General features: G+C 44.4%; 1 protein-coding gene across 3 annotated transcripts in view; it reads right to left on the bottom strand.

Moving 5' to 3' along the window:
• The window catches only part of SLC4A5 (solute carrier family 4 member 5), an 88,154-nt gene that overhangs the window by 55,026 nt on the left and 18,971 nt on the right, over window positions 1–14,157 (bottom strand). For all 3 annotated transcript variants that reach the window (XM_081868427.1, XM_081868429.1, XM_081868428.1), the window contains 2 exons: window positions 7,278–7,407; window positions 713–873 (listed from right to left, as the gene is read on the bottom strand). In XM_081868427.1, coding sequence (XP_081724553.1) covers window positions 713–873; window positions 7,278–7,407 — 291 coding nt within the window. The remainder of the gene's footprint in view (window positions 1–712; window positions 874–7,277; window positions 7,408–14,157) is intronic.

Here is a 14,157-nt window from a genome sequence, read left to right as displayed (position 1 = left end):
TTTCAAAATTTTCTTCTCTTGTTTCTTTATGCTTCCTCTGCCTCCGTATTTTTATTCAATGCCCCCCCCCAGTTGCACCCAGGCTACTACAGCCCCCTGGATTGTCCAAGCACCCCCAGGGGAAAGTATTGCCCACTTCGGGAAACACTGGACTAGTCATGGCATTGGTCACCAACCTGGGTAGCTTTAAAAGAGGATTAGACAAAATCATGGATGATAAAGCTATTAATAGCTACTGCTTGTTGTGAATCACTTTGAGTTGCTTTTGTAAAAATAGAGACTAGTAAGCTTAATAAATAATAATAGCCACAATTATGTTCTATCTCCACTGTCTGAGTCAGAATGTCTCTGAAAGATCAGCTGCTGGGAATGACAAGTGGGGAGAGGACCACTGTTCTCAGGCCCCACCTGCAGGATTCCCATTGGGGCACCTGGTTGGCCATGGTGAAAATAGGATGAAGGGCTAGATGGGTCCTCCTTTGGCCTGATCTAGCAGGACTTTTCCTATTGACTGAAATACATTACAGTTCATGGTCCTGACACCACCTCTCATTATTGAATCACAGAATCATAGAGTTGGAAGGCACCCAGGGTCATCTAGTCAAACCTCCTGCAATGCAGGAATCTCAGCAGTAACTTCCGAATGCCTCATTGATTTGCTCAGCAGCTTCTGAGTGGATTGTGCTTATAGTTGCATGTCTGAGGTTCATACCTATTATTTGCGGCAAGGAGTAGCCATCTAGATCGAGCATCACGGTACCCGTCTGCAGGCAAGTGCGTAGCTCAAAGAGGCTATGCAAAGATAAGGTTGACACGTGTGGTTTGCTCCATCTCTCCCCTCCTTCTTCTACCTTCTCTTCAAACTTAATCCACCTGAAACAAAGATGAAGGAGATGAGACATGAATAGTGCTCAGCACAAATGATACACATGTGGGATGACCAACATGTCTTATAAATGCATGAAGGGGTTAATGCCATAGGCATAGCTAGGGCAATCCCTCTCCCCTTGGGAGTAAGGTCATCAAGCCTATTGTTGTATTTCAGTCTACCAGATAAGCTCAGTGTGTGAGGTCTGAGCTGGTTGCCACCAACAATATAGTTGGTGCAATCACACAGTAAATGTCTCTTGGAACAGCATGCTTAAGTTCTGTTAAGAGGCAAGTTCTGTTAAGAGGCAAGGCAGCTGTTGGGGAGATTTTCACTTTTGGCAGCATTCAGGATAAAACTGCAAAAACATACAGTGTATTTTAAGAGTATTTGCTATAGTTGTTGTTGTTGTTCCCAATAGTAATAACCAAATAATCAATGCAAGGCAGTCATCTTTTTGTTAAGCAAAATGATACGTCTGTTGCATGGCTGGTACTAGGGCCATTTAATGATTTATGGCCACTTGAGGACTGTCACTAATTTGCAGATACGTATAATTAAATTGTACACCAGCAAATTTGGGCTGCGCAATTAAAGTGCTTTTGGAGCCCCTGTGCAACAAGTCCACTCTCAAAAATGAAACAACTCCCCAATGCTTTTATGTTATGAAAAGTAACAGGAAAATGCACTAGAATGATGATGGTGATACTGGGCGATGAATATAACCTCCATGCAAACAAATCCAAATGAGTGCTGCTCAATAAACAGCAATGTCATATAACCCTACACAACCACTTTGGGCTATATATAAGGATGAACGCTTAATAAACAGGTCATCTGGAAGAGCGCCATACAACTATCATTCAGTTATAAACTACTGCTTTAAAGAAGTCATTACAAGTGATCCTACATAAGGGAGGGGGTACTTTTAAAAACAGTATGTCCAAAAGTCTGGACTAAAGTTTTATTTATTTCTAGATTGCCTATTGACCAAAATCTTCTGGGTGGTGTACAAGAATCAATAAAACAGCAGAAGAGCTCCATTTTGGCAGGCCCAAAATTTTACTTTCAAACTCCTTCTTGCTTAAGGGTGTGTGCATTTAGTCACTTAGCTCCCTATGTAAATTTGGAATCTGACATCTTTCCATCAGAATTCATTCTGATTTCTTTGTGGGGAAGTGATATGGTATGATTGGTACATATGACCCTGCTTTAAATGTATACTGCAGAGGGGGCCATAGGCTGTAACCACCTTGTAGCAGGGACCTTCCTTTTCATAATTTGTAAAGGTTCATGAATACGGATTGTGCTATACAACCAATTAACATCAGGTCTTCCTTTGCAAATTCTCCTCAGAACACAGGAGCCAGGCATGTGCACAGAAATGGGGAAATCAGAATGACTGCACAACAAAGGCTGAATAACCTCCCTGCACACTTTGTACAAACAGTGCAGGATGAGTGCCCAAAAAACAGTTTGTCTGGAAGTGACCCGTGTCACAGAAGTACATAATGAGTTGTGATCCTAAGCATGTTTGGAAGAAGGCACCACAAGTCAAAGGCAACACATTTTAAACATGGCTGTTATTATCTTTCTGTGTGCAATACAAGTATAACAAATAAAAGTGGGGGTGTGTAGACATGAATATTCTCTTTTTACTCCCCCATCCCTACCCCCTTAGCATTGCAGTACTGTATATAACCAGGAAAGTAGGGCCATTACAGTGAGCGGTAATGTTTCTTGCTTGTTGATGTGCCACTTTTAGGCAAAGGAGGGCAGAGAAGTCCTTCCTTTTCCCCACCCCCCAGCACACACATTTCAAAGCACATGTACTTCAGGAATGCTTTGATATGTGGCCAACTCACTGGTTCTACGCTCCTCTGTACCAGGTATGCATGCCAAAGGTGCAAATCCCTTTATTCAAAGAGGCAAATGTTTAGCCTATCTTGATAATATTGCTTCAGAATTATTAGAGCAAAACAAAATAACCCTAATAAATGCTCATAAAATATGCTCCTGTTTTGCAATTTAATCCAGAACAAAGAGCAGGCTGTGAAAGTTTCTCAGCTTTCTACTAGCTGGAGAACTACAGAGTTCAATGGCTGCACTGCCTGTGGGCAGGTGGTGGCTGGGACCACCAGCAGGTGGAGTCAGAACCAATGACAGGCAAAGTCACTCTGCTGCACTGGATGTAAGGAAACAGGCAGGTGGGTAGGGGCTGGCTGAAAGCAGATGGCATTTGGTGGCCAGTGCCTCATTTGTCCTAGTGGACTAGCCTCCATGACTGTGGGTCCTAACACAGCTGACAGAAACATCTTTAGGTGGCATTTACCATCTCTCTGAAGCCACTGGGAGATGTCATCAAGTGTGATGAAGCAGCAAAAAAGGCTAATGCTATTCTAGGCTGCATCAACAGAAGTCTAGTGTCCACATTGAGGGATGTCATAGTCCCACTCTATTCTGCCTTGGTCAGATGCCACCTGGAGTCCTGTGTCCAGTTCTGGGCACCATAATTTAAGAAGGATATTGACAAGCTGGAACGTGTGTAGAGGAGGGCGACCAAGATGATCAATGGTCTGGAAACCAAGCCTTATTTGCAGTGGCGTAGCGTGGGGGGTGCAGGGGGGGGCCCCGGCTGCACCGGGCGCAACATCTGGGGGGGGGGGCGCTCGCCGCCTCCGGAGTCGCCGAAGAGCCTCGGACGCAGGCTGTAGCAGAGCCCCATGTCTCGCGGAACCGACGAGCTGTGCGTGCGTCTGGGCTGAAGGCACCCAGCAGGCAGTGGCTCTCAGCGCTTGCCGCGGTCCCCGCGCGTCAGGGCTGCGGAGGGTGTGCCAGGCAGCCCCTCCTCACAGCCCCGCCGCCGCTGCTGCTGCAGCTGATGGGCCATGTTGCATTTTCCTCGCCTCTCTGCCCTCCTCCTCCTCCGGGCAAGCGGCGTCGTTTGGGCGGCAGCGCCAGCGGCAACTCGCCTCAGATCACCTGACACGGACCCGTTGCCGTTGCCGTTGCCGTGGCTACCTTACCGTAAATACCCCAGCCCAGGCAGCAGCAAGAAGAAGCTGGCAGCGGCGGCAGGTTAGGGGTTAGGGGCGCAAATTACTTGCCTTGCCCCGGGTGCTGACAACCCACGCTACGCCGCTGCTTATTTGGAATTTCCATAGAATGCTGTTTGCTCCAATTCAGCTTTAAATAGTGGGTTTTTGCAGGGAAAGCTACAGAGCAAAAAAGAAACTCAGACACGGAGGTTGAAAACACAGAACATGCCTGAAAAGCGCAGAGGGAAGTGTGTCCAGTGGCAGGCCTTGGCACCCCAAATTTCAGTGGCTCCTAGATCTGCCTTTGGTACGGCTAAGCCCTGTGTATCCAGAGCATGGCTGTTGCCTTTGCTGGGGGCTTTTCAGTATTGCCCAGCAGAGTCTCTACATTGTCTAGGATGGGAGCTTTCTATTTAAAGCAACTGTGCCATTTTGATTGGTGCCGGGCTCTGAGGATGAAAATTCCTATTTTGACTTGCCAAAGGTTCATTTGCAAAGTACCAGCCTTTTACTATGCAAAGCGAAGCCTAGGCACCCTGCAGCTAAATTCCTGATCTGGATTCCTAAGTCAAGGAGAGCGGAAATCCTGAGCTGGCAATGCTAAAATGCTGACAAAGAGAGGCAAGCAGAAAGCCTCGTGGACTGTGGCAGTGGTACAGAAATTCGAACGGTTTCAGCCATTGGCATTTTGTTTGTAGAATAGGAAATGCACAGCGCCCTCACCCTGGAAACAGTAATGTATGCGTGTTTGATGGGTCAATCTCCACATGTTCAATGGACAGTATCCTGCCCTGTCATAATAGATACATGACAGAGGACACGTGATTTTTAAGAAGGCAATAATGTAAGAAGAGTCTCACTGCAGTAACAAGCCAAGGACTCATCCAGCCATATTCCTCCAGGAAGTCTGTGAGTGGAACTTGAATGCAAAGAGGGTTTGGGGGCTAGCACAACCTTCTGGGACTCACTGAAATGTATTCACTGAAAGCACCTGCAATCTGGCACGGCTGTGACAGGACGGCCCTACCTTCTGGAGATCACCTCAAGCAGCGTTACGCTGGGAGGTCGCAATAACAGGCCCTTAGCTTCTCTCCCACAATAGTCTCCTCTGTTAGAGCAGAGATATGTTTCTCTCTCTCAATACTATAAGGAGAGTGTGCTGGATCAAGCCAAGAGCCCATCTGGTCCAGCACTCTGTTCTCAAAGCGGCCACCCAAGTGTCTATATAGGAAAGCCCACAAGAAGCACAACAATGTTCTCTTGCCTTTTGCCTAACTCAGCGAATTTTCTTGGACGGGCTCTGCTTAGAAACCAGGGATTAAGACGTTTCTGTTATGTAGGGCTCACTCAAGCTGTGCTTATCGAGAGCATGGCTGTTGCCTTTTCTGGGGGCTTTTCAGTATTGCCCAGCAGAGTCTCTACATTGTTAACCCATGTGCTAGGAAGAAAACTCCATGCTTTTGAAAATCTCCTCCTCCTCCTCCTTGATAACCATACAAGACATTCTTCTTAAACAATCATTATCACAGCTACCTAGAATGCGGATGGTCACCCATCCTAGAATGTGGACGGTCAGGGACCACCCCTCTTCTTGGTTCTCTGGAGCAGCCTTTTCCCCCTCCAATATTTTGAATTATTGGCTGCATTCATATGGCAGTTTGTTCTGTTTTCCTGACATTTCCCTAGTTTTAATTTCTGCATTATATTTGTGCTTTCACACAACAGGAAAATGGCTTTTGGCAGCTACAGGAGCTATTCTGAATACAAAACCCAAGTATGAAGGTTCTGCCTGCCCCGTCCCTCCTGGCACTGAGGGAGCACATTAGACAAGGTCATTATGTGGTGCAAGCTTGGAGCCACTGCGGGGCATGTGGGGCAGAGGGAGACAGAGTTAATCAAAATCTATCTTATTAACTGCCTGACCTCACGGCATTGATCCCATTTAAACATGGCATAAACACCCACAAATCCCTTTGTTCTTCACCATTGAGAGGCTCAGCTAGGCTCAAACCTGCTATTCGAGTCCCAGACTCTTCCCCTCCCTGCTGTTCAAACTCAGGATGTGAAATTTAGTAAATAATAATAATAATAATGAAAAAACGACTGGTTATAAAGCCTCAGCTGGAAAGGAAATTCCATGTGGATTTCGTTTGTGTGAAAAACGTTAGTAAGCTGGTAATTCAATAAAGTAAGGACATCTTGCATTCTCTCTAATACTTTGATAAAAGTTATGGGGCTTTTAAAAGGTTTACTTTATTGGTTTGCAATAAAAGAGCAAAGTTAACTCTTTAACTGCTGGCTGCAAATAGGGCTCACAGCAAGGTGGCTTTTTCTTGTGACTTATTCACATAGTTCAGATTTATGCTACCAGTTCAGCATGGGGCTGGCCTAAGGGAAGTGACTTGCACACTACCAAGATAATGTTTAATTCAGACTCAACAGCCTATTTCCTTGAAAGCAAACCCCACTGTGGCTTACTTCTTAGTAAATGTGCTTAGGATCTCACTCTGAGAGCTCTAAGTTTGCGGGAGATGTCCAGAGGAGATTGGGTGCCAACTGGGGAAACTGGAGGAAACAGTGTGTGTGTGTAGTGGCAGGGGAAAGTCACTGAAGTTGGCTGCAGCCTCCATGCAGGAAGGAAATGGTAAAGGAAACTCTTAAATGGGGTTGGCCAATTTGCAGCCCTCAAAATCAGCTCCAAGCCTGAGCCCAGTAGCAGCAGAATGGATTTCAGAACATAAGAAGAGCCTTCTAGATCAGGCCAATGGCCCATCGAGTTCAGTAGCATGATCTTACAGGGGATGACCAGATGCCTTTGGGAAACCAGCAAGCAGGACCGCCCCCCTTCCTTTGGTCTCCAGCAGTTGGTCTTCAGAAGCATTGCTGCCTCCAACTGTGAAGGCAGAGCAGGACCGCCCTGGCTGGTAGCCTTCAATAGCCCTCCCCTCCATGAAGGATCCATGCTGGTCCAACAAAATCTGACCATGGTTTCCTGTTATGTGTGAACCAGCTTTCGGGGTATTAATTTCTGTTCTGGTTGCAAAACAGAAAGCAATGAGCATATGAAACAGGCTAGGACTGAAGGCTTTCAATAGCTTTCTCCACACACCCACACTTTGGATCACTGGACAAGGTAATAATCCTTTTACCCCGATAAATAATATTTTGCAGCTTTTAGTTTGCCCAGAAGTGACAGCGTGGCAAAGAAGACTGTGAATCAAGGCATCTCGAAAACCAGGTTCTACTCTCTTAAAAATTATGGCCTGCCTCCAGCAAAGGCCTTCTTCCTTCAAGAGCGCATACCTCAGGAGGAAAATGTGTGAGTCACCCAAAAGAAGCAGCTGCGTACAGCCCTCCAGCTTTCTCCATACCTGGCTGATTCCTTCCACTCCATTTCTTCTCCATCATGCTGGAGCGTGTCCATCTCAGTGAACAGGGTGGGGTTGGGGGGATCGTCATCTTCACCCAGGATATATCGGAGGCGTTCAGCAGCTGGAGACACTGAGCCAAGATTGGAAAAGATAATCAGTGACAGGCAGGTGCTATTCACATGTTCCAAATTTTCCGTTCAATTGCTCTAGAAAGCCATCTAGAAGAGATGATGATGATATTTTATTTATACCCTGCCCATCTGGCTGGGTTGCCCCAGTCACTCTGGACAGCTTCCAACACACATAAAAATAATAAAAATAAAACAAAACATTAATAGTAACAATCTGATCCAATATAAAAAGTCACAATAACTTTAAAATAAACAACTTATATGAAATAAAGCAATATTCAGTATTATTATTATTATTATTATTATTATTATTATTATTATTATTATTTCAACTTATACACTGCCCTATACCCAGAGGTCTCAGGGCGGTTCCAACAAGACTACAACATATAATGTTGCATATGAAAACAAATTTTTAACAATTAAAAACACTAGCAGGATTGACATAAACATGAACAATAAGAAATAACTTAAAGGGAGCAAAAATGTTACATTTGTAAATAGATTTCAATTGGTTATGCAATAAGATTACAATATAAAATGAGGAACCACACAGAGGGGAGGAGGGAAGTAAAAGAAAAAGCAGGTTGAATTTGTTTATATTTATGGTTTGTTGTTAAAATATTGTAAAATGAAAAAATAAAATATTATAAAAAAGCAATATTCAATAATCCATTGGAATCCAATAGAAAACAGTAAAATTAAACATAAGCAAATAATAATTAAAGGGTTTACACTTATCAATTACAATAAATAATTACTAATCAATAAAACAACAGCAAATCACAATGCATAAAATACCACAAAACATATAAAACCATTTAAAATGATCAAAATGAGAAACAAGGACACAAAACTTATAATTTCTTTATTTTCAACTATCCCTGAGCCACTCTCTTTCCAGCTGCTTCTGCTATTCTCAAAGTCATGGTCTGGGAAAGGCTCCTAGGGCTGAAGGGTGGGACAAGGCAGGGGCCTGATGACCAGCAGAAAGTCTGTCTCCCTTCAGTTCTTCACTTAAAGATCAAGTAAAAGAGTAGGGTTTGTTGCAAGGAATGTAGCTATGGTGAAATGCTAATATACTCTTCAGAGGTCCCACCTTGAACCTTGTCAGTGGGGCTGAGCTAACACAAACCTAATCTGCTTTTGGTGGTAGTGAGAGCCTTTCCTAGCTTGGTGCCTCCAGCTGTTTTTTACTACAACTCCCATCAGTATATTTAAGGCACGATTGACTGCAATACCTTTCCTCCAATTACAGTACAGTCATACCTTGGGTTACAGACGCTTCGGTTTGTGCAGTTTGGGGTTGTGCACCGTGCCAAACCTGAAAGTACTGGAATGGGTTACTTCTGGGTTTCGGCACTTGCGCAGAAGTGCTGAATCGCAACCTGTGCGTGCACAGATGCGGCGCTGCAGGTTGCGGATGCTGTGGGTTGCAAACGTACTTCCCGCACAGATCACGTTCGCAACCCGAGCGTCCATTGTAATCTTTGGAAATTGTGGTGTAGGTTTAACTGTTATACTGTCCTTCCAACAATAGGTGGCACTGTATCCAGCCGAGACCATGAGCCATGCTGTTGTTCTGGACCAGAGCTTTCCAAACTGTGTGTCACAATACATTAGTGTGTCGGCTGCGGTGTGTAGGTGTGCCACACAAATGCTCTCCATGCCCCGCCCAGGGCTGGAAAGGGAGTGGGCAGCCTGCTGGTTTACTAGTAAAACTGAATTAGTGTGTCACAAAATGATGCATAAAAGGTGTGTCACCAACATGAAAAGTTTGGAAAGTTCTGTTCTAGACTGTTCTTTCTGCAATAAGGCTGTTCCTTAGCTACATGACCAACAAAGTGCATCACATAATCCCATACATCCTGGAAGACGAAATGAAACAATGGGTGCACATGAAGATAGATAAAACCGGAAACACCCACCCTCTACAGTGAATCCATTCCTCCAAAACAAACTAAGGAAATTCCCACAACACTAAACAGATCCACACAATGCCTTCTTAAAGCATGGGAGGAAAAAGCAAGAAAACTGGTCCCATTCCCATCGCCACTAATTCCCCTGGCCCAACACCCGCTATTCCACCAAGAATCCCAAAGCACCCAAATAAAAACCTGGCAAACTAAAGGCTATACCGCCTACCGACTTTTACAAAAATTACAACCCCATATCAACATGGGAAATATAAGATAAACTAGGGGACACTTGAATACTCTGGCTGACCCTAGCACCAACTACAAGCCTTCCTAAACAACCCAGCTACAAAAACAGCAGCCACCAGGCCACTGATGAGCTTTGAGAAACTCCTCCTAACAACAGAGGGACAGAATAAAGGGGTGGCCTCTACAATATATAAAATCCAAGACTCTACAAACCCTCTTACCACAATTAAAAACCAAGGAAGCATGACATAGGATATGAATTAAACCCTACCCAATGGTCTAGACTATAGACCACCATTTAAATCCATCTCAGCCAATAATAGTAGTAGTAGTAGAATAGAATCATAGAATCATAGAGTTGGAAGAGACCACAAGGGCCATCGAGTCCAACCCCCTACTATTAGTAGTAATAGTAATAATAATAATAATAATAATAATAATAATTTATTACTTATATTACTTAGGGAGAGAACTCACCCTAAAACTTATACATAGATGGTACATAGCAACATGGAAGCTGGCACTCATACACACAGGAATCTCATCTAAATGTCGGAGAGACTGCACTTCCATAGACACACACGTCTACATGTAGTGGAAATGCCCCAAAGTTCAATCTTTCTGGATATCAGGGCTGCAGGTAATGGAAGCAACTCCAGTACAGCACACACACACACACACGACAAGGAATTCATAAGTTATTTGCAGCAGCTAGAAATATCATAACTAGACACTGGAAGGAGCTATGAGGAGTGAACATAGACCACTGGTACCAAAATGTATGGAAAACAGCCCTATTAGAGAAGTTAACCAACAAACTCAAAATACCATGAGGATAAGCAAAGGAGGACACCTTCATCTCAGTATGGCTTCCCTTTATCACATACACCGCACAAAAAGACAGCACAACCTCTCCTCCCCAACAGCATATGAATCAGTATGGCTAACTTCATCCAACAACCCCCCCCCCCCGCACACACAAACAAGCCACACTGCAATCAACAGAGCACAACCAAACAAATCTGGGACTTCCAACCTCTTGCAGTATCAATAAAAAGAAATAAAGACAGCCATACCTCAGGTTGCGAATGTGATCCTTGCGGGAGGCATGTTTGCAACCTGCAGTGCCGTGCATGCGCGTGACATCATTTTGCACTTCTGCACATGTGAGAGCACCAAAACCCGGAAGTAACCCGTTCCAGTACTTCTGGGTTTGGCGCGGTCCGCAACCCAAAGACGCGCAACCCACAGCATTCTCAACCCAAGGTATGACTGGACATAAACAAAGGACTACCCGTGTGATGCTGACACAAACCCCTACACTAGCAACAGACAATAGAACAATACTCTCTCTTTCCTCCTCCCTTTTCCCTCATGCAAGATGTAGATGACAAAATAGATAAATGTAAATCACTAAATGCAATCAAACTCTGAAAAAGCATACAAACTGAAAGTAGAGACAACAAATGTATCTTTCCATGTTTATCTATTTTTATTGTAACAAAACAAAACTTTAATAAAAACTAAAAAAAAGAAGCTGTTCCTTGGCTAAGCAATCAATTTAGCCTGGCATCGTCTCTGAAATAACCTGACAGAGCCTTGTGTGACTGCTGAAAGGCAGGTTCCCAGCACCCCAGATTTCCTTGAGAGTTTGGTGGATTAAACCACTTGTAAACTGCCCTGAGATCTTTTTATGAAGGGCGGTATATAAATTTTAACAACAACAACTTGCTTTAATATTTTACTGTTGATGGGCCCTCAGTTTTTCCCCTCCTCGCCCCCCCCCCAATCTCCCTCCGCTTTCTCTGACAAAGGGAAATGAGTACCTGACAAGTTTTTAATACTTGGGCTGTTTGTACACCATGCCTTTAAAGCTCATTCAAAACACATTCCTTTCCCTCCAAGAATTTCTCTGGCATGATAGTTTAGCCCACATATAGTTACAGTTCCCCCAAACCCTTAACAAACCATCGGGCTCAGAACTCTCTGAGGGAAAGAATGTGCTTTAAAGGTATATTGCAGGTGTGGAGAAACTTTGGCCCTCTGGATGTTGCTAAATTACAATTTCAAACTAGAATCACAGAATTGCAGAGTTGGAAGGGACCCCAAGAGTCACCTAGTCCAACCCCCAGCCTCCATTCCAGCTTGTCAATATCCTTCTTAAACTGTGGCACCTAGAACTGGACACAGTATTCCAGGTGGGCTCTGATGAAGGCGGAAGAGAGCAGGACTATTATTTCCATTGATCAGAACACTACTTCTGTTGATGCAACCTAGAATTGCATTAGCCTTTTTTGCTGCTGTCTCATGTTGTAGACTCACATTAAGTCATAGCATATCCCGCAACATTTTGGAAGAACAAATGAGGGTACACACCCACCACCAACCCGCTGTCCCCGTTGCTCACCCCCTCATCACCCCCCTCCCTCCCGGCTCATAGCTTTTTCCACAGCCTCCACCTCCTCCTTCTTCGCAGCCTGAGCCTGCGCAAGCCAGTGCAGCCTCGGGAGAAGCTGCACCGAGCAATACAGCCTTGCAAGAAGCCATGTCAATCAGCCCATTTTTTGGTCCTGCGCTCTGGTGTGAGCCAACTGACTTGCAGCACAGGGCAGGATGGGAAAATGCTTGCCTTTTGGTCCTGCATTCTGGCGCAGTCAGAGCATGGGAGGCAAAACGGAACATGCAGGATTGGGATCAGAAGTCGGACCGGCTTCTATGAATCCAAATGTCCCATTTTAAATGAGACAGTTGGGTGGTATGTCTTAGTTCAGCAACATCTGGAGGGACAATGGTTCCCCACATCATGTATAGTCCAAGCAGCAAACAGAGCCAAGCACTGGGGGTGGTTTAAAGGCCTTCCAGCCCAGCCCCTCTCCTCCATGCTCTGGTGCAAGGCAGACTATCAGCCCCCACAGATCACCGTACTGCAATCCAGGCCAGAGGCTGCCACAAGCAGGGAGCAAACTTGAAGTCCCTTGGGCAGATTCCCTGCAGAGAGCCAAGTAAATCATACGGCAAAAAGAAGCCTGGAACCAGAGGCGCCAGCTTGTGAGGGCGACATTGTGCGCAGGACATTAGGAGGTGCCACGGCAGAACCAAATGCAGCAGCAGCGCGGCTTCAATGGCCGGTGGCTCCTCCTGCTGCTGCATTTTGGCCAAAAGGGCTGGGCCCCTGCCCTGAACTGCACACAGTTACAGTGGTACCTCAGGTTACAATCGCTTTGGGTTACAAACGCTTCAGGTTACAGACTCCGCTAAACCAGAAGTAGTACCTCAGGTTAAGAACTTTACCTCAGGATGAGAACAGAAATCGTGCGCCAGTATCACTGTCCTAACTAATGTGGAGATTGGCCGGATGTAGGCAGAAACCACCTGCCAAAGCACTTGTACTTAAGTGAATCTCCCCACTCATTAATGGCAGAAAAAGTGACTTCGGAATCTTCAAATATCAAACGGCTGTCAAATGGAAGATGGAGGCAGTTTGTTTTCTGCTGCTCTGGAGGGTAGGATTCACATAACAAGAAAAGACATTCTGACTAAACATTAGGAAGAACTTTCTGACAGTAAGAACTGTTTGACAGCAGAATGGACTCCCTCAGAAGGTTGTGGACTCTCCTTCATTGGAGTTTTTTTTTTTAAAAAAACAGGTTGGATGACCATCTGCCATGGATTCTTTAGTTTTGTCCTGGATCTTAGACAAGTCAACCAAAGAACTGCAACCCTAGACTAGATAATTATTCTATGAAGCCAGAAAACCCTTTGGCACAACAAAATCTTTGCGCATTTTTCAGTGGCCCAGGCCCGTCAGATTCACAATTTCAGAATGTGGCAAATAGCCGCCAGTTGTCCCAGCACCTCAGATGAAAAGACCCTTTGAATAATAATAATAAGCTGTTTGAGGTAACAACTCATTAAAAAACAATATGCCCATTCAGGACCCATCAGTATGAAGATAATTAGCAATTCATGCCTAACTCCTTTCACAAAGAGGGCTTGAAATATGGAACGACTGGCAAAATAGAAAATAATGGCGAAAGGGATTACTGTTGGCTTGCAGAGACTGTTTTTATTTGGAGCTTGATGAGATTGGGACCTGATAGTCCAAGCAAACTGTGAAGCTGAGTTGGCTCTTGGGGTTCTGTGCTGCCGTCCTAAACGTTGGGATGGGAGAGGGGTTTGTTTGGTCTGTGCTTAAAACTGAATTGACCCCGGGTTGTCTCCAACTAAGCTCTACTCAGAGTAGACCCAACTGAAATTAATGAACCTTAGTCATGTCCATTAACTTCAGTGGGTCTACTCTGAGTAGGGCTATGCATTGGCTACAAGCATTTATTAACACTTATCGGATTAATAAAATGATTGGAAAGTAATAACCTTTCAGATTTCACACTTCTCCAAATTATTCAATATGATTCTTAATTTAGAAACTGTACCAAAATGCATAAAAATTATATATTTAAGGGTAAAGTAAAATTCCACACATTATGATAAAATACATATGTAAACACATAATTATGATGAAAAGTGTTTTAAAGTATATATCTAAGTATGAATATTTTGTACAGATATTCTAAAATTGAAGAC

The sequence above is a fragment of the Podarcis erhardii genome, assembly GCF_964252035.2.
Source record: "Podarcis erhardii genome assembly, chromosome: 7".
NCBI lineage: Eukaryota > Metazoa > Chordata > Lepidosauria > Squamata > Lacertidae > Podarcis > Podarcis erhardii.
Note: the sequence above shows the minus strand (reverse complement) of the source record. Positions and strands in the feature narration are given on the sequence as shown.